General features: G+C 34.1%; 1 protein-coding gene across 1 annotated transcript in view; it reads right to left on the bottom strand.

Annotated features, from left to right (window-relative positions):
- The window catches only part of LRP1B (LDL receptor related protein 1B), a 2,002,169-nt gene that overhangs the window by 19,841 nt on the left and 1,960,212 nt on the right, over nucleotides 1-22,116 (bottom strand). Inside the window, exons 86-87 of the mRNA XM_059394361.1 lie at nucleotides 19,881-20,055; nucleotides 15,617-15,721 (exon numbers count right to left, since the gene is read on the bottom strand). Of these exons, the coding sequence (XP_059250344.1) occupies nucleotides 15,617-15,721; nucleotides 19,881-20,055 (280 nt within the window). The remainder of the gene's footprint in view (nucleotides 1-15,616; nucleotides 15,722-19,880; nucleotides 20,056-22,116) is intronic.

The following is a 22,116-nucleotide window of genomic DNA, read 5'->3' as shown; positions in this document are numbered from 1 at the left end:
GCACAAAGGGATTAAGGAAACCTTAGAAAACTCATGCATAGTGTCATCCATTTTGTCTACCAGATTTATATAGTAGTACTTCCATATTTATGTAAAGAAAATTTAAAAAAAAAGTCAGCACAAAGGGATTAAGGAAACCTTAGAAAACTCATGCATAGTGTCATCCATTTTGTCTACCAGATTTATATAGTAGTACTTCCATATTTATGTAAAGAAAATTTAAAAAAAAAAGTCAGCAAAATATTTTTTCCAATTAATTGGGCAAATTTTAGTCTTTCAGTATTGAATCATGACTATTTTTGCATGGTGTTCTAACTTTGAATCTCTATACTCTTACAGTACCTTTTTGTGCCCTTTTCTTTGCAGACAGTAGTATTGCAAAATGTTATATAGACAGTTATCTAGATATTTAGTCACCTGTTTGTTAATTTTATCATAAAACACTTTTTTGAAAACACTTTTAGATCTTTTATTGTTTCAAAGCTTTCTGAGCTAAAATTATTTCATATATTCATAATGATTCATATTTTTTGTAATATGTCCCCAAAATTTCCTACTCTAACTTTAAGGGGAAATTTTGCATAAGGTCCAATTAACATTTGCTAACTTTGCGCCAGATCTTAGGATAAATATATTCATATGAAAAATGCTCTTATTCAATTCTATAATAATGTAGGAATTGGAATTATTCAGTGCGTGAAATGAGGAAGTGCTTGTTCAAATACTTTGCCAGAAAAAAATAGCTAATAAGTGGTAGAAATAAAACATGGTGTTATTATTTCTTATTCTGCAACAATGCCCTTGATCCTTCTAACTCAACTCAGGAGTAGGAAGAAATGCCTTTCTTTAGTCCCTCATGTCCAGGAGAGTACTAGTCCCTCAACAGGAAACCCAAAATGTTGTCTGAACAAAAGGAAATAATATATTTTTTTAAGTAGTAAAATTGTAGGAATCACCATATTGGCTCAGACCTGTGGTCAGTAATGTTTAACATTATGTCTCCAGCAGTAACAATGAGGAACATATTATTAAAAAGTGTTTACATCCTTCTTGATATCAATTTCGCATTTTTATTTTGGTTCCAAAATATTGTAAGTGTGTCTAATATACCTTCAAAGAGCCATTATCTATAAATTTCATCTATATTATTACTCAGTACAGGTTTGAATTTCCAAAACTATTCACTCTATTTTTCACTTATTTTTTAATTTTTTTTTTTAAAGATTTCTTATTTATTTATTGTCAGAGAGAGAGCAGGCAGAGTCACAGGAAGAGGCAGAGAGGGAAGCAGGCTCCCTGCTGGACAAGGAGCCTGATGCGGGACTCAATCCCAGGACCCCGGGATCATGACCCGAGCTGAAGGAACCAACTTAACTGACTGAGCCACCCAGGCGTCCCTATTTGGTATTTTTTACATACAATTTTGTACTACAATTTCTATTTATGCAGTACTAGTCTCAATCGAAATTTAACTGTTACTTCTTACATGGCAACAGCTAGGGATTACTGTGTTTTATTTTCTTCAGAAAGCTTAAAGTAGAAGCTTGAATTTAGTTGGTTTTTATAAGTATACTCTATTCTACTCTATAAGAACATATTATAATACATAGTTTGAAAACATTACATTAAATCATTGTGTTATTTATACTGATAAAATTAGTAAGACAAAACTAATCTTACTTTAATATTAAGAGAATTGGGGCAGAAAGAGTTTTGGTTTCTCGGAATTGTTAAAGTGATAAAGTAAAAAAAAAAAATGGATATTAAACAAACTCTGACCCACAATTATTTTAGGAAAAGTAAAAATTAATAAGAAATTGAAGAGGTGGCCATGAATAAAATAAAATTAACAGAATGGATTATTTAACATGATTTATTTTAAGAAGTAAGGAGGACTATAAAAGAAAAGATGAAATCTAGTTTGCCAAGTAATTACCCATAAAAGGAAGTTTGTTAAGATTGGGTGGTTTAAGTTAGAAATGTTTAAACATAAAATTCTGCACAGGCCACTTGAGCAGAAATGGCTACCAAAGTGTGAAATGATGACTGAATAAATACTAAAAAAAAAAAAAAAAGAAAGAAAGAAAAGAAAAGAAAAATAGAAGTCCCTAGTAATGGAAAATTTTTATCATCTAAATACTCCCCAGAAAATTTTATTGAAAGCAGATCAAAAAAGCATGAGGTGTTTTTTTAGAGCGGATAGACAATTTCTACTTCACTGAATACATTACATCCACCAAATGAAAACTAAAAGGAATAATTATAAAATTAGTATTAAGTAATATGGTGGATGTAACTGAAGACCTAAAAGCAGAGGTTAGAAACAGTGGTTACAATGCTATAGCTAAAGGTGAGAGGAAAAACAATTCACCCTGTAATATCAGTAGAAAGCTCTCTGTATACATTGCCCAGATCAAAGGCCAGTCCCACAACTGTCTTAAAAAGACAGCAAACCGTGGGGTGCAAAATTCTCTTAGTGCCATGAACACAAAGTAACTACTTTGCCATATTTTGTGATTTAGCACAAAATAAGGGTATGCAATAAAGACTTTTCTATTAAAAACAAAACAAAACAAAACAAACAAACAAACAAACAAACATACAACTTCATCAAGGCCCTTCCTAATTTTTAGGGCTTCTGTGGTACAGGATGTGAAATCTTAAATTATTATGAGGATGTCTGGCATATCCAACAGTACCTATTAACTATTGTTCAAGACATATTAATCCCATGCAAATCTGGGACAATGGGACGAAGATCAGAAAGTGTTACCACAATGCTTTGAGTATGTGAATATCTTTAAGTCCAATATAACTTTAATTCTCTAAAAAATATTTAATTTAGTTTCTATTGCAGTGCTCATGAGCTGAGATATTGATGTTGGTCATGCTAATTTATAACCTAAATCCCTGAAAAATGATTCTGACATAAAAATGGACTTTGGCTTTATGGTACTTCTGCATATTCTTTGTTCTACTTACAAGATTACCATATATATATACCAAAAGGTATCACCAAATCTTCCCACCAACCGTTTGTTGTTAGGTGACCTTGTATTAGTATCTTGTATTAGTGTGGATACCAACTTCCCAATTACAGCCTGTCAGGCTTCCTTAAAATCTAGGGCCTGAATTTTCAAAGTTTTTTTTTTTTTTTTTTTTTTTTTACATTTAATTGTTCTAAAACAAAAGGAGTAATTAAAAAAAAAAGAATATGAGATAGATTAATTGCGAAAGTCAAGCTTCAGTATGAATTAACAAATTTGTGTATGCTATTAAAAGTTAGTCATACAGCAGTCACCAGATTTGTTCAACACTTATAGAAGCATGGTACAGATAGAATTATAGGAAGTTTTAGAACAAAGATGCCCATTAACACACATTTCTTTCCTAATCCAAGTGTTAGATTACTTTTCTGACTCAAGGTGAGAAGGTTTATGCAGGCAATGGGCTAAAAATTGATTCAGGAAGTAGAGAAAAATGTCTTCAATAAATCTAAAATGCTACACAGTATTATGGTAGCATTTTTCACTATGGAGAATACTGCCATTTGGGGGTGGTTCTAAATATTTTTATGCATTTGATCAACATGTAATCATAAATAGGGTAACTTCTATTTTTTGTTCTCTATATATGTATTCATGGATATCTAAGTATGCATTTGCCCATAATTATGCTAGACTGTGATTAATTTAAGGTGGAGATTATTATTCATCTTTGTATTCTCTCATTTCTTGAACAGTATCTGGCACATAGTCAATGTGTGTATCTGGTTAATCAATATTTGCCATCTGACAAAATGAATGAATGAACCCATGAGGCATGGAGGATGCATGGCTGAACACATACGAATACACACATATAGAGATATATGTGCCGTACTCATTCTATGAAGAATATACAGCACCATTCGTAAGAATATGCTTTCAGCTAGTTACCAGTCAGCCATTTCTCACTGAAAGTAATACTGATCAACCACGGGAAACACTTCAGATGTAAGAACCACAGTAATAGGCAAATATTTTCTTCCTTCTTTCTTTTTGCTTCCCTCTTTCCTCACTTCCCCCTTTCGTTTATTAATTCTTCCCTCTATAAAATCAGGTGATCACATTCTAGCAACTTGGGCATGTAAAATTTTTACTTATTCAGTGATATAAATTGTGTAATAATTCAGTTCTTGTCTCAGGATACAGACAACAAAGAAATGTTTTTCCTTCTATGACAAAACTTATAAAAGTGTTTGATGAATTCTTTGGTATGGAAACCAGTTATTGGTATTAAATTAAATAATTTAATTCAATCAATTAATTTAAACTGTTGTCTGAAACTAAAGTATATGCTGGGACACAAACAGCACGGGTGAATTTGGGAATCAGACAGACCTGTATTGTAATCTAGTCTCCTCTCCTCACAAAAAGGATGTATCCTTCAGCATTTCATCCATTTCAGTTTTTAGTTTATAAAAATGGAGAGAGTGAGTGAGCGATATTTCCTGCTTTGCCACACATTGTCTGCAGATACAGTCTCATATGACGTTACCTTTGTTTTCCTCTTAAATCCACTTCCTTTTTTACTGTATATGTTACCTTTCTATTTTTTATGTTTTCCATTTACTGCCTCAAAAGATTTTTCCTTCTTCACTTCTTTTTTTGGTGGGGGGAGGTAAATTGATAATTATAGAAGCGAAAACAAAAACAAAAACAACAAAAACAAAAACCTTCCCTGGGAGATTAAGTGACATATGATGTATATAAAATTTAAATATCATTTAACTTAATTTAACTCAAATGATGATATTATGAATATTAAATTATTAAATTTAAAGACTGTATATATCATGCCAATATCTATGTAATTGTAATTGCTTATTTGTAACGCCCACTGGAAGAAGTATTAGCTTAAGGCTTTAAACTCCTTTAACATAACGACTTCTTTCTGTTACTAACTTACGATAAAAAAGGAGAAAGAACGTATTTTCTTGAATAATGATAGTATGAAGAATCTTTATTTTTTTTACCCTTAAGTCAATGTTGCTAGTTAAACTGTATGTGCCAGACCCTTTTCTTGGAAGTGTATAAAATTAGTTTGGGATCAGGTACTAGGTCAAAGGCTGACTGATACAGTTTTTTTTACTTGTTCCAGCATGGAATACGAGAAAGAAATAAATCTCTGTTGTTAAAAGCATCTGAAATTATGAATTTTTTCTATAACAATAAAATCTGGGGAAAGTAGTCTAAATAGATAGGAAAAAAATTTAAATTGTTAAGGAGGTAGCATTAACAAATGAAAATATTATGTAGTTATATTGTGCTTAGTTTCTTTGTTTATTCTGATTTGCTGATTATATGAAGTCACATATATGATTATATGTTTCCAAATCAAGGGAAGATAATGTGACAACATCAAAGCTTTATAACAATAGCCACCCCAGGACGCCTGGGTGGCTCAGTGGGTTAAGCCACTGCCTTCGGCTCAGGTCATGATCTCGGGGTCCTGAGATCGAGTCCCGCATCGGGCTCTCTGCTCAGCAGGGAGCCTGCTTCCTCCTCTCTCTCTGCCTGCCTCTCTGCCTACTTGTGATCTCTCTCTGTCAAATAAATAAATAAAATCTTTAAAAAAAAAATAGCCACCCCATATATGTAACTCTGTAATAAATGTTCTCTGTTAAGCAGTGCCACTATACTCTCAAAGCAAAAACTATACTTAAAATTTGCACAGAAAGATGTGATATCTGTATTGCGTGTTTTCCCCTCAGCATGACTAGCATGTGAAAGTCAGGACGAGCTTGTTACCTAGGATCATAAAGGATAGATACTGATGTGACAGCTTCTCTTCGCCTTTACTACTCCAAAAGACAAGCACATCTCCTATTTTCTGCTTTGAAAATATGCCAAGGGGCAGGAAAGCAAATAAGGAATGTGCAATGACCTGACTCTTGAAATAGGGACAATACAGGCCGCTAAAGTTGAATTGCTCAATACCCCTGCTGGAAAGTTGTGATCTGTTTGAAATCACTCATGACAAGTTCCTTGGGCTCTTCTCAAATATTCTCTATGGGGCCACAAGGTCGCTGGTCCACATGCAGGAGCGCTGCTCAGCTTGACAGCAAGACTGGGGAAGAGCAAACGGTGTAGTCTCCTTTCTGCAAGGCCAGCATTTTGAGAAACTAAGGCCTTAATTAGCTGGAGTGTAGAGAATAATTCCTATCTCTTTCAAATCTGTGACAGAAACAGAACTCATTATCCTCTTCCCACAAGTCCAGACAAAGGCTTCTGTAGTACCTGTACATTTCCTTATGTGTTTCTCTCACCCTTAGGACTTAGAAAATAATGCTGAACTTTTAATAAAATAATTAGATTGGAAGAATCACAAAACCAAAGAAAATGACAAAAGACCTAATGTAGATCTTTCTCTTAATTAATGTCCCTTTGGTATTTATGTATTTGTTTTGCATCCTTCTGCATTTAAAACCTCTGTTTTACAAATGTTTAGGAAGTGACTTCCTCTGTGTGTTTTCTAAGGTAAATTAGGGCACACCTATTGTCCTTTTTTTTTTTTTTAAGATTTTATTTATTTATTTGACAGAGAGAGAGATCACAAGTAGGCAGAGAGGCAGGCAGAGAGAGAGGAGGAAGCAGGATCCCCGCTGAGCAGAGAGCCCAATGTGGGACTCAATCCCAGGACCCTGAGATCATGACCTGAGCCAAAGGCAGAGGCTTAAGCCACTGAGCCAACCAGGTGCCCCCTACTGTCCTTTTTTTCTCCATAGGACTGGAGCTGGGTTTTACTTAATGTAATTCCCCTCTCACTAACTCTCCTTGGACTACTCCTCTTTTCTTTATGCCACATATCACCTCATTTTCAATAACAAGCACTTAAAAAACCAAACCAAAACAAAACAAACAAATGAACAAAACATCTGCACTTTATTTTTCATCTTCAGACTCCTAGAAGCCCAAATTATACCAGGTTCTGATCATTTATGTCTAGTGTATTACATCGGCTTTAAGATTTTCCTTTTTAATTTTTTTTAATGTTTATGTTGAAGAACAATACTCTATGTTCTTTACTTATATTATATTTCTTAATCCTTAGAACAATTTTAGAAAGTGCATGCTATGAGCATTTCCATATTAAGATGACAAAGGAACCAAAGGAGAAAAAACTAAGCAAGCAAAACAGACTGCAGTCCCCAAGATAGCATGTCCTCTGTCACTTGGTTCTTGTGTGTCTTGTTAACCACAAACCACTTTTGAAAAGCCATTTTTTTAATTGAAAAATATCTTTGTCTTCCTTTTCATTACAAACTGGGATTCATCTTTTAAATCTTTTTTTTTCCCCCCCAAACCTGTGGCTTCTTGTTCCTGCAGAGCACCATGTCATCAAGACCTTTCTGAAACATTCAGATGATCATGGTACTCCATATTTCAAACATTGTCAGTGTTCCCCTATTGCTAATGGAATGGGTTTCAAATTTCTAGGTAGCTATTCTATGTTCCTCAGAATTATTTTACTGTGTAATATTATTGTTCAATGCTCCTTTATTAGCATAATTTACTTGCCCAGCTACAATTCCCAGAGTCCCTGCCATATTCCTTCTTCCCTTAATCTCTTCCCTCAAATAGACTCAGAGTCCTTCAAGGGCAGGGGCTATATATCCTGACTTTCCTCTTCTTCCCTGTCCATTTTTGGTAGAGATTTCCAGACTAAAAACAATAAACAAACAAAAGGCAAGGAGAAGAGAGAACAAAAACAAATAAAATTATGTTCTTCTAATAAGTTAAGATGGTGAATTAAGCCTATTTAGTTTTTGTAGAGAATCATTTAACCTGAGTTTCAGAGCATTCAGGAAACACCCCAGGGTAGCATTAGATGGAAATTATGATAAAATCAATCATTTTTCTATTTTTTCTGACTCTTGCAGTTTTCGAAAATTTAATAACAAAGTAAGAGTGGTATTACTATGATGATAGTAATATCACAGGCTGTCAGATCTCACAGTACAAAAAGACACCAAGATACTATTTTTTAGCAACATTAGCTAAGAACATACCACATGCAGAATGTATACTAGCTATTGGGGCAAATAGATAACTCATACTCAACTTCTTACTTGAAGGAATTTACAAACTACCAGAGAGAAACAGACATATAAATTTAAAGGGGCTGTGGAGTGTACAACAGGCAGCATTCCCAGGCCAGTTTCATAGAAATATGTTCCATGTCCAAAGGCCACACAAAGATGAGAGGTCAATTCCATCCATAAAATACGGAATGTCAGGGAGGAGTATGAGCAATGTTAAGCGCACAGATATTCTCACACACACATGATCAAAGAAAGGAGATAATTTCATGGAAAACCATTTTTCCTAAAAAAAAGATGAACAAAAAACCCAGATACCCATATAAGTCTAACAAAACCAAAAAGAAAAAAAAAAGGAAAAAGTATTAGATTGGGGGAAAATTCTCATCGTATTTTATTTTTAGCTTTTGTTTGAAATGAACAAGTAAAACATAAAAACTAACATTGTCATCTTGTTTTGGGCAAAAAGAAATAATATATAGTATAAGAAATATCTTGGGCAAAAAGAAATAATATATAGTATAAGAAATATCTTGGAGTTTTGTCATTTTGAAAACAGTCATTTCCTGAATTGATATGATTTCAAAAGCAATGCACTATCAGAGATCTTTTTGGTTCTCCCTTTTCAGATGACACAAATATTTTTAAAAACTGCCTTTTCTCTTCTCTTCTTGGAAAAGAATACAAATTACACAGATTACTATTTTAGAAAAGTAAATATTACCCAAATTCAACCAATAATAGATAACTATTTGCCTTTAAGCTATGCAAGTCAAATATTATTGTATTTTGTTCACTGATAAACCCTTTGGTGCCTAGGATGTTGTCTGGTTTATAGTAGGTGCTCAATAAATGGTTGTTGATGAATGGGTATAGGAAGAGAAGATTGACAGTATATTTGTTCTCTATAAGGGTAAAATATGAACCAATCAAAGGTCATACACCTGGGATTCTAGTATGAACAGATTTTTTATTATTTTCAATATTGCTGCTAATGGAAATTTAGTCTTTTCAGTGTCTTCATATGTATCTTAGAAGGATTTGGGGGAGAATTTGTGTCTGTGGTTGTGACTCCAACACAATTTTAAACCTGATTGCAAACAAGCAAACAAAAAAAAATCAGATTGGACTCAGATTTAAATAAATTGTGCCATATAGACTTAATATAAGTGAACACTTAGTCCAAACATCACTTTATAGACAAGGAAAATGTGACACAAAGAGTCATTAATCAATTTCTCAAAATCATAGCTAATTTCGTTCATAAAGTCTATATACTTTTGGACCCAATATTTCCACTTCTGGGTGTTAATCCTAGAAAACTATCGAGAAAGTACAAAGATAGTTGCATACATGTTTTTATCTTTGGAAAAAAGTTAACAAAAGAACATAACACAAAAACAAAACCACATACCTAATAACTGAATGATACATGGCTGTAAAGTAGGAAAAATGCAGACAATGGAACACTGGACAACAACTAAGAATAAAAGCATCTAATTATATATGTTGACATGGAATGCTGTTCAGAATGCTACAAACATGATTTTATTATTGGAAAATGAAATGTATACTCTAAATATTGCTGGAAGACAACACTGTAATATAAATAAAAGTCTGGCCCTAATAAGATATTTTTACAAGTAGGAATACACTATTAACTTGATACTGAGTTGAGTAGTTCTTCACAGTATTAATAATTTCTAACCCTCACAACAAAAATTATAAAGCAGCCCAAATACTGGCAAAATATATACATCAGAATTTTTTAAAAACTTGGTTTTAACAAAATGTGATGTACTTACTTTAAAAAATATCAAAATTTTTCCTTTTTTTTTAGTTACCAAAGCAGGGAGGGGTCAGGGAGCAAGTGAAATAGGTAAAAGGATGAAGAAGGACAAATTTCCAGTAACAAAATAAGGAAGTCATAAGAATGTAATGTACAGCATAAGGAATATTGTCAATAATATTGTAATAACTTTGTGTGGTGACAGATGGTAACTACCATTATCATAGAGATTGTTTCATAGTGTATAAAAATATTGAATCACTCTAATGTATACCTGAAACTAATAGAATATTGCATATTAATTATACTCCAATTAAAAAAATAAATTCTTTTGTATTACCCCCCCCAAAAATCAAAATTTTTGCCAAATAAGAATAAAAAATTCCTAGATTTTGTGTTTTTCTAGGCTATTCTGTGGAGTTTTCTTTTTCCTCTACATATAGTAATAAGAGAACATGGCCATCAAGAGACAAAAGTGAAGGCTTTCAAAGAACAAATGTATTCCTTAAATTGAAGGATACAGTAATAAAATTTCTATATGAAAAAAAAATCTGTCTCCTTCATAGATCTCAATACTTTATAGACTTTCCAAATGTATATAAGCTCTGCACATTCAAATAGTTTTCCACTCTATGAAAAAAAGAAATGTACTATCAACAAACAAAAGCAAGCACTATATCTTAGCTCTTAAATCAATTTTTTGTTTCCTGTAAGGCTTTTAGATAAACAAGTACATACTATCTTTTCATTAAAGATACATGGCCACTACCAATTGAAATCTGAGGCTGAAATCCATGTTTCCAAAAAGCTCCCCTTATAAGGAAAATCAACCACTAGAAAGATATCCCAAGGGCTTAATATTCTCCTGTCATATAGAGCTTTCAAAACATCTCCCTTAATGGCCATTCAATGGCAAAATCCAATAAACCAAAATTTATAATTTTTATCCTCCTTAAACTATCCAGAGTTGATCTATATTCTTTTCTTTTTTCCTTTCTTTTCAAATTCTTTTACACTCTCTACTCCTTTGACTTGGAGGAATCTACTCTTGGACAAGTTCCCCCCAATTTCTATTTTTTCTCATTTGCTTCTGCTGATTCCTTTGTAGCACAGAATCAAACAGCGGTATTTCCTAGATCCTTAATCCTCTACTTTTCTTTCTGTAAACCCACTCTTGTGTCATGGCATAACATATACTTCATCAATTGACCCCAACATATCTCTCTAGTTTTCTCTCTTCCCAGTTTGCCATGTAGCCTATGTTCTGTTCTCAATAAGCTATTCAGACCTATTCTGAATATTCAACAATATTCAGACCTATACTCTTCCTCTTTCAAAAAAAGTTTTTAATCATTTCCCATCTGTACAAATACTACACTTTTTTTTCCAAAATACTATGAAAATATCACTTCACCTATAAAGTTTTTCTCTCCCCAATAAGAAATCATTAATTGATCTCCATTGAAATATTTTCCTATAATACTTTGGTTACATTTCTTTGTTTGTTTTTTTTTTATTTAACTTCCAGTTAGATAATGTATAGTGTAATGTTGGTTTCAGAAGTAGAATTTAGTGATTAATCACTTACATATAACACCCAGTTCTCATTACAAATGCCTTCCTTAACACACATCACCCACTTAACTATTAAAACAATTGTCAAATGGAATTTTAAGGTTTTTAAATCCATTCATCTACCAAAATAAATTTTAAATTCTTGGTTTTTTTTAAAGATTTTATTTATTTATTTGACAGAGAGAAATCACAAGTAGATGGAGAGGCAGGCTGAGAGAGAGAGAGAGGGAAGCAGGCTCCCTGCCGAGCAGAGAGCCCGATGCGGGACTCGATCCCAGGACCCTGAGATCATGACCTGAGCCGAAGGCAGCGGCTTAACCCACTGGGCCACCCAGGTGCCCCAAAAAGATAAATTTTAAATTCTTCAAAGTAAAAACCATGTTGGAGTTAGTAGAGTGTAAAGAAAGTAGTACAAAGTAAGAGTTACAACTGGGGCATGAACTTCAGAACCAAGCAAGTATCATCTGAATCTCAGGTATCCATAGCTTCCTAGTATATAACCTCAGAGTTATCATCTGTGAAATGGGGATAATAATTACATCATGATAATGATAATGATAACATAATAATATCCCAACTCTATATAAAATATGTAAAGTGCCTAACATAGTGCTTGGTGGAAAGTATTTGCTAAGTCAGTTTTAGCTCTTACTAATTATTCTTCCAAATTTACACAGGGTATCATTCATCTTATGTTATCAATAAACATTTGGCAAATGGATTAATGAATGGATGATAGCAGAATATCATTATCTCTCCTATGCTTCTTTTATAGCTTAAGTAATTTGAGGGATTCAGTAAGCATTACTGCTACCATCAGAATAAATTTTAGGTTTTAAAAAACAAAGGTGTAGACAAAATTTCCATAAAACCAAATGCATATAGAGATAACGACAAACATACATAAAAGTAAAATGTTTTTGTGCTAAACCTTTCCAATTAAGTTATTTTTCCTCACTGAACTTATGAAATAGGCTTATTATCAGCTTGAAAGGTGATAATCAGGGGCTGGGCGCCCCTGATGATACTTTGTAAGAGTAAAAAGTGGAAGAGAACATTATTACAGGCTGCTACTCCCATGAGAGATATCGATTCTGGGGACACAGGAGCATTCTCTTGGCAGACATGTTCCTAGACCTATTTATGGGGAGGAAGGAGGGTTGGTCTGAAATGTTATGTATACTTTGCCTGGACATAATGAAGAGGGACAAGAATAATGAAAACTGGGCTCCAGAACAGTCATTACTATTGTCCCAAACATGAAGTACCATGTATACATGAAGTATACATGAAGTATACATCAATGTTTAGCCAAGGATCATTCTGGACTTACTAACTCTGAAATACCCATGAATTTCTTGCCCTTGCTCTTCTACCCTCCAGTTGCCCTATGCAGGCTCAAGCACCTGTCACTTTTCTCCTTAAGTGGTGCCAAATCTTCTCATGTGGAGGGAGTCCCAGCAGCTGATCTCCAGGGCTCTCCCCACATGCTCATCACCTTCAAAAGCCAACTCCTTCAGCTCAGATCTCTGATGTCTGGCTATTCATTCTTTTTGGGATCCTACATAATCCTCTAACTTAGGCATAAATAGGATTCTAATTTACTATTTCTGTTTTATGTCTTCACACCCCTCCCCTTCCCAACTACAGACACCCTTCAGTCTGACTATATGCAGCCACTCACACAGTTCTGCAAATAGCCCATTAAGTCTCACATCCATGTCTTTGCTTATATTATTCTTCCTTTTCAGAAGGCTCTTCCCAACCTCACTGAAATACATGAACTAGGTGAACCACAAAAAATCGCCATTTCTATAAACCTTCCATTTCTGTTAACAAATCACTTGCTCTGCTATGACTTTATTGCCCTCGCTTTTTTCCTGTGTTCACACCTACATTCTTATAGGTTAAGTTGTTGTTTATAAATTTTTCACCCCATTAATTAATGGGCTTCTTGATGGTGGGTTTTAATTTAATTCATCTTCACTTGTCTAGGATTTAGCACACTTTCAGGGTCTACAAATATTTGCCGAATGGCTGCAGGAATTTAGGGTGGAGCCAGGTTGAGGTAGAACTGAAGAAGAGTCTCCTCTGTCTTCACTTAAACAAGATACAAACCCGAGTGTGACCTGATTCACCCGAGAAGTGAATCAGTGCCTTAATAGATCAGTTTATATACATTTTGTAGGCTAACATTTAAAGTATTACTTTTGGATGTAGTTTATATAGGAATATTGGTTTGACATATTCAAATATCTTCCAGGAAAAAAAAAAAAAAAAGGAAAGAAAGAATACCATTTTTTCCCTATGTGCTTACTTTAATCAGTTGCTTTTTTTTTAGTATGATCTAAAGAATGACATTTTCTTGAATAACAATATAGATAATTTGTGAACAAAACCATAGAGTTTTGATAATGAACAATCTGAATTTCAATATAATTGTGCTTAAAGACTATTAAGAAGTACACTGTGACACCACCCTGGGGCTGCCATCAGGTACCAGGCATGGCTGTTTATGACACTAGGTATTATGGGCGATGTCACATATAAGCCATCTCTAAAGCTCAGATACAAAGTGCAAAAATTACTTCCGTTGTGATGAACATCGATAATCACCCCAAAGGTGGCCCCTGAAATTTCTCAGAGGTAATAAGTTTGTTTGTTATGGACAAAAGGAAAAATTTAAACTATTAGGAAACCAAATTTTTACCATGTACCTATTTCTTCCATGAAGAAATCTTTCTGGTTAAGGAAAGAGTGTTCTCAGTAAAAACATGGGAAAGCAAATAATGTATTATTTCATCAGTACTTGAAATGGACAATCAGTTACCAAATAAAAACCACTATTCCAAATACAGTACAGACTATAGCAATAGTCTAAAAACACCCGCTTCTGTACTTCCTTAATTAAAAGCCACTATTCTAGCAAATGTGTTTTTATTAGGCAGTTCCATGAGCTTTTCCATTCCCTCCATTATATTTCCAGACACTCTAGCTGACTGTGGTGCATACACTTGTCGGTGAGCGAAGCAAAGGTTAAGTGTGTGTGACACAGATGAGCCCTGAGATTAAGTATACACTGTGAAATGCATGTGGATGTTCATGACTTAAACCAATGAACTGTGGCCTGAAATGATGTCACACGAAGCGCAGTGGTAAGTGGAAGGTTAAACCTACTTGCATCTTGGCTCATTAAACGCAGTTAAAGTGCAAATCCCCTCATTCTGACAGTAGTGATCACAAGGGTTCTCTTTCTGGTCACAGCGCTGACTTTTAAACCCCACAGAGCATCTGCAGAATTTCAGTAAAATACAGCTAAATAAAGCGTCTGACTTTTTTTTTTTCCTAAATATGTTTCAAAATTATTTCATACAGAGATAGTAACATATGAATAAAACTTCATCAGGTATGCTCATTTCTCTCTCATTCACACTCATCACATGCTACTTTGACAAGATGGCGACAGAAAGTGGATGTGGATCCTATGTGGACGTCATCCTTCTAGTCAAGCAGTGATAAAAGAAAACTCAAAATAGAAACCATGTAAGTGGAATGGTTTTATTTCAAGTTGTCCATTCTGGACAGAGGGAAAAAATACTAAATTCTAGATTTTTCTCATGAGCAGAGAATCTCCAACACTTTCCAAATGTTTAGAAACCCAGATTCAAGTTAATGAATTCCAAAGTGGACACAGGCTTAATAGGCTTACATAATACAACACTTTACACCTGATACAAACATCAAATAGCATTATACATTTGAAAACATACCACAAGTTCTTTTGGAAAGAATGGTTGTAAGTACCAAGTGTTCGTAAATATGATTATGCCTGGGTTTCTCATATCTGAATAAGGTCAATGAAATTAATTTTCCCTGGCATTTCCAAGTTTAAAGATCTATGAATGTCTTTAATGGGTATGATACTAAGAATTGAATGAGCTCTTCCTTATGAAATTACCAGTAAATTGATGAGGGAGGAGATTCTACAGCATATGAGCCACTAAGGAATAATACTTGATCAGAGATGTCCATGAAACATTCATTTAAAATGTATTATGCCCCCCCCCCAATAAAATGTATTAGCCCAAGAAAGGAGAACAATAGAGGAGGGATTCCAAGTACATACAAAGTCATTCCGCAAAATGCCCATAACATCCTATAATACTCACAGACACACAGGTACATTTGTCTCAGGGTCCAGCTGGCATGTGCCACCATTGTAACAGTAGCCATCACATAACTGACAGCTAGAGGCAATCTTTCCATTAGTGCAGCTGCAGCAACAAAGAAGAGAGAGATCTCATTGTTACTGGCATCATTATTGTTGAAAGCTGACATAAACTCTCTGCAGATGAGAATATTCATCACAGAGGAGTAATGGAATGCCTGGCTAAAAGGAAGTTTTCAGAAAGACAGACGTCCTGGAGGCAAATATATATATATATATATATATATATACACACACATATACACATACATATATATATATATACGTACTTTTTTTTGACAAAATGATGACAGACAAATGTTTTCATTTGGTAATTTTCAAATTTTCAACCCATTTGCTTAATATAAAATTTTAATATCATTATATATGTGTGTGAAAAATATGCTTTAATGTTTAGCACTTACACTGCAGGGAAACATTAGCATCAAGATCCTATTCCCTTTTCATATAACCAGGGCTTGGTGACATCAGTGTGAATTATAAACCACATGATCTAATATTCTGGAAGCAAATGCTTCAGCTATTTCTTGTAAACTGGAAAATCTGGTCCAAAAAAACTGTTAGGAGTTTTAGATTCCAGGTTTTATAAGAAAGTATAGGGTTATCTGGTAGTCATTTTGTCCCACTGCTTCTCTTTGATTATGTACTGTAATTAATGTCATTTTTTTTACTCTGGCATATAAAAAAATCATGCAGTGTTCATTGCAAAAATAAACAGTAGTGTACTAGGAACAATATGTAGTCTGGCAACAAGGTAACAAGGTAGGGTTTCTTGGAAAACATATGAAAGCAACTCTAATTTACAACATGTAATTTACATTACATGTCTGAAATAAGAACGAACACTACGGCTATTGCTGCATGGGGGAAAACAAGCATAATAATAATGGGAAAAACACAGAAATTTCTTACTTGCCATGTTATATTTTGACATAAATAAATACTATTAGATTGGACATTGAAAATTGTTTGGGAAACAGACAAAGGTACATCGACATTCTAAATTATCAAGAGATCTCTTGAGAAGTAGGGTCATAGAATCATACAAGCCGTGGCCCAAATCAGAATTACAACAGATCATGCCACTATTCTCATGGTGAGATCATGTTGGCACTAGGTACCATGAAGCAATCAGTGGGTGTCACAAGCTTGACTCATAAATCAGATTGCAATATCACTGATCATTTTGATCCTTTCCATGATGGATATCTATTATGTTACATCCATTGAAATGTAATTCTCAATGATTGGTTAGATTCCTGCTATGATCAGTTGGTGATCCTGATTAATTTATTCTGTGAATATTTATTTCACCTCCTGTAGGTGGTAAGCCTGTGGGAAATACACCAAACGGCCTATCATTTTTCCAGGTGTTTAATTTAAAGATATTTTTTAAGAGCCAAGATATTAAAGTTGTAACTCTTTTCAAGATGAACAGAAACCATGAGTCAGCTATGTACTGGTTACAGAATGGATATATATGAATGTAGAACCAACATGGAGAAGAAACCAGTAGTTTAACATTTCCAAGATTTAACAGAGAATGTCTTAAATCTAGAGTTATCTGAATATGGATGCAAAGTGAGACAAATATACATAGTGCTATTAGTTTCTTATATGTTAAATGGATCTGAGAGACTTTTCCTTGTCCTCATCCAAGCCTACTTGAAAATCAAAGAGCAGTAAGTTATAGTGTCTTGTTCTATCAAAAGGACAACGTCAAAGAGAAAAAAAGCTCATTATACATTAAAAAATTTCCTATCAAAAAAGATAACTATATACCAAATATCAGCTTTTCAAAGAGAAAAAAAAAATTCTAAGCATTGATTGCTTTTAAACTCCTGCTTTCAAGAGCTATAAAAGATGTTGCCTCTTTCGCCTTCTAAAGGTCTTCTTTAAATCCTTAATTGAAGACAGACATTTGTGTATATTTCAAATGTGAAATACAAATTACTGAAATCACTATAATGCATCAGACTTCAACCCATATTTTAATGCCAGTTTTCATCACAATTTTATTTCTTAGAGGCTTGTGTCACACACACACACACACACACAATTTGTGATATATCACTTTCCAAAGTTAATTACCAGTTGTCCCATATGCACAAAGAATTCCCATAACAACTGACATTGCAAAGGTATTATTTAGGCTATTCAAAATTATGATTAAGTCATTCTTCATCAATATTTACTTAGATTTCCACAAAAGAGAAAAATATACAATTAGCTCCATTTTTAAAGATCATATTTACTATACTTGACAGAGTATCTATTCTAGTTGACAGCTCATAGTGCATTAGAAACACACCTGACTATTTGGCATCACACATATACATGGAGGCTTGAATTCTCCTATTTATGTAAAAGATTTACTGTAACTCAGTTGTGGTTGTTTTAGTATCAGTTTCCCACCTATGAGACAGAAATTCTACCATCACTGTAAATGCCATTTATGCTGAGATGAAAAGTGTCAGAAATGAAAAGAAATTTGTCTAATAAGTTTCAGAATACCGTCTTGTTTGTCTTATCATGCTTATATGTTAGATAGTCTATTTGATCAAGTATTATACTATTATAAGCTTCCACTATCTACTTGTTTGTTAGCAACTAATATTTATCCTTTTGACATACTCTTCAAAAAAGGATCTTTTAAGGATCAAGAACTACAATGTTGGGTCTTCGTGGCCTACTCAGATTATGAGGTTCTAGTGTTTCCAGGTTGGAAAAGCCAGTTTTCTCAGAAGAGTAGGCAGTCCTGAGAGCCCAAAGAGTCTCGCCTTTCTTTATTCATACGGAACTCCCTCTTGTAATGGAAACACGGTATAGGTCTCTGCATGAACTTTTCCAAGGTAAACAGAAGGAAATTGTGGCATATAGCTTGTCTTAGATGATAATCTATTATTTCCTGTGTGAATGGAATGCAGTCATAAGCAAGAGACTACAATGCATTCTGATACGGTGCACTGGACAGAGAGAAAAATATATGTTCACTCATGGAAACCAAGTTCTGTCTTGCTCAAGTTTCATCACAAAGAACTGACGAGCTTAAGGACCAAAAATGATTTTGGTCATTTATGTGAAAATGCCTTTGCTTTTATATACTTATCAAAGGCACATATTTATAATTAGTTATATTTTCAATTACTTTACTTAAAAAATAATGTACTTTCAAATGACTCAATTTGAGGGCTTGAGTAAATGTCATTCTTAATGATAACACAAATCATACTTAGCGTAAATTCTAAAATGTGAGCAAATAAAAAATAAAAAGATGTTGCTGCTGTCTCTAATGAAATTTTATTGGGCCTTGTTTGGCAGAGCAACATCACTCAGGGCTGGCACACTCACAGAGCTGTCTCAGGGGAAGCTGTGGGATGAACACTTGATGCCATGCTTTTCTACCTCATGTTCTCATTTATGAGTCTCCTCGGCAAGGCAAGTGATGGACTCCAGTGCTTTTAAGTCCTTCTTTTAAAAGGTTGTGAAAAGCAGTTCAGAGTGAGGACTGAACTCTATCTAACCTCAGCGGCATAAACTTTTTCACAACAGAACCCGACCGGCATTACCCTTTAGCTGTGATGCTCTGTTTTCCAGTCACTTGGTCTTAAAGCCAAAGGGCAAAAGGCAACGTAACCAAGGTCTAACTTGAACATTTTTATTGTAGGTGCCTCCTAGAACACATTATTCCTTCTCCTAATTTTGGACTACTATGCTTAAAGTCAGATAAAAACCCAAAGATTAATATGTTTTCCCATTAGACAGCTCTTTTGCTCCTCCCCCACAGGCTCATTTTGTAACAACAGAAAGGAAACACTTCCTGTCAATAATAATGATGAAACATTTAAAAGCCTGACCTATTCAAATTTAAGAATATTACATATAGCTTTTTGAAGATATGTTACATTTCACTATTTCTTGCTTACTATTCGGAATATTCTACATAGGGAATGATCTGATCATATCATTACATGATGGCATGATTAATTTTCATGTTCCCCAGTTGCATATAATAGATGTCGAATAAGTTCATTTAATTGACATGAACTGAATTTTATCTGCAACCAAAAGGAGAACAGAATGCACTGGTCACTATAGAAAACCTTAGGATAAAAACAATTTGCATTATTTTCACTTCTGTGGCTGAACTGTTACATCCTTTTGGGTTTGAATGCTTTTATAGATTAAGCTGGATGTCCACTTACTTGCAAAATATATCTTCACTGTCTTTATTTATAATACAGTGCCCTCCATGGCACCTTATACATTTGTCAACCTCACATTTTGGACCTTCATAGCGTGTTGGACAGACACAGTCAACACTTCCATCATCGCCAATGGCACAGGATTCAGAATTCACACAGTAGTGGTGACACACATCTAGGAAGAACGCACAACAGAGAAAAAGAAATTATACTACAAGATGTTTTTCTTTAGTCACAGTCCATGTTATCATTTCATTTGGTATTTAAAGATGGTGAATCATTAAGCAAATGTAAAAATAAGTAAATTAATCAAAACATCTAAGTATTAAAAAATGGCCAGTCAGTAAGTAGATTAATTTACAAAATCAGCTTGTGATTAAATGTAACTAGAATTCTTTAATAATGCTATTGATTCTTCTTTTTGCCAGTCAGGCGTCATTTATAAGTTATTTATAAGTAAGGCGTTATTTACAAGTAAGTTATATTGGTATCATGCTAGCTGAGGAAGTCTTTTGGTTCTGAATTTTAAAGTTTAAGTTGATCAGTTTCCATAGTTTCCTTCTCATGGGCAATATTAGTATTATTCTGAAATGAGCAGAAATAATCCAGATTTCTTTGGATGTCATTTATTGTTTCCTTTCCTTGCACTTTTTTCATCTGGAGAACAGGGTAATATGTGATAAGTGGATCAGCCCTTTGTGGTGCAAAGAAGCGTCCCTCTACACACAGCAGAAAAGGCCCACTACTTCTGAACACCTGGGCAGGTGAGCAAACAAGGAGATGTGCCTCTCATGGAACACCAAGAGAAAAGTGAACCAGGAAACTGATCCATCATGGTTGGGAAGTGAGCAGAGGTCTAGGCTATTGTTCCCCTTCTAGGTAAGAACCTAACATCCCAGTCAGAGGGAAAACCACCTCCATGTGATGTGAGTCTTTTGTTTGGAAAGATGTTTCTTATTGAACACTATAGACAACTTTCTCAACCACAAACCACTTCCTCAAATATTTCTGTACCTCTTGAATGGGAATAATAAAACAAAGACCATGTAATAATGCAATAACCACACTATCTTTATAATTAGATATTCTGACTCAGTCTTTTGAAATGCAGACAAGTATATATGTACGTTTGTATATCAACATGCTACAATTTATCACATTCAAAATATTGGACTTCATAATATAATAATCCTAATCAAAAGAACTGATTAGATCAGTCTCAGACTTTGTGTTTAGAAGCTGCAATTTCCTTTTAGCTAACTAATTGTGAAGCAATGTTAAATGTGATTAGCTGAGATAAAAATCTCAATTTATAAACTTTAACCTGCTGTAAGACAGTTATAGCGGGTGAGGAAAATTAAAACATAATTTATAATTCTCATGTTTGTATATTTATCTAGCCCTTTATTAAATCAGACAGAAATTAAATTTATTGACAGGCTGCTTCATATTTATGGAAATTTATTTCAAGCATTCTTATGCTTGCTCTTGCATTATGCCAAGTACCCTCATTGAGATTCAGCGCTTAAGTCTATTAGCAAGGTTTTGGCTATATTTAAAAAAAAGTAGCACTTTCAAAAGGTGAGAGACTTGAAGATCTAAAAACTAAGGCGGTGTTAGTATCTATCCATGATGGTGTCTGTTTGCAGTTGCTCCAGGCTTGGTGGTTAGAGAGCACACATCAGAGACTCTGCTTTTATTTATGAAGAATGTATCATCAGCTGCCTATATGAGCTTCTCTCCCATTCAGTGCAGAAATCTCTAGAAAACAACTCTCAGTAGTTCAGGTTGTTCAATACATCTTACTGACAAAGAGCTCTTTTCGTATCACCCCCCAATTGCTTTAAATGCTATACTCTGATCCTGGTTCAGCTGTCTGATGGGGCATAGAAATTGGCTTATGTATCCTTCTAAGATCTTCTTAGTACATCCTTATCCATAGTGGATAACTCATCAAAATCAAGTAGGTGACTTATTTGCAAATGTAAATTCCAGTGCTCATCCCTGTCACTACTGCCCACTCACGCCTACATTCTAATTCATGAATCTGAAATTGGGCCCAGGTGATTTCCATGTGACTGGCTGAGGAACTACAATCTGGGAACTGGGGAATGTAAGAAATGATGACCCAAAAACAAATTTTACTGATTAGCATAGGGACTACATTGTTCAGTAATTGTAAAAGGATTTGATTCAACCAAAATAGCTTCTTTCTTCATTTTTTCCTCTTTCTTTC

This window comes from Mustela nigripes, chromosome 3 (genome assembly GCF_022355385.1).
Source record: "Mustela nigripes isolate SB6536 chromosome 3, MUSNIG.SB6536, whole genome shotgun sequence".
In the NCBI taxonomy this organism is placed as follows: Eukaryota; Metazoa; Chordata; class Mammalia; order Carnivora; family Mustelidae; genus Mustela; species Mustela nigripes.
This window is presented reverse-complemented; position numbering and strand designations above follow the sequence as displayed.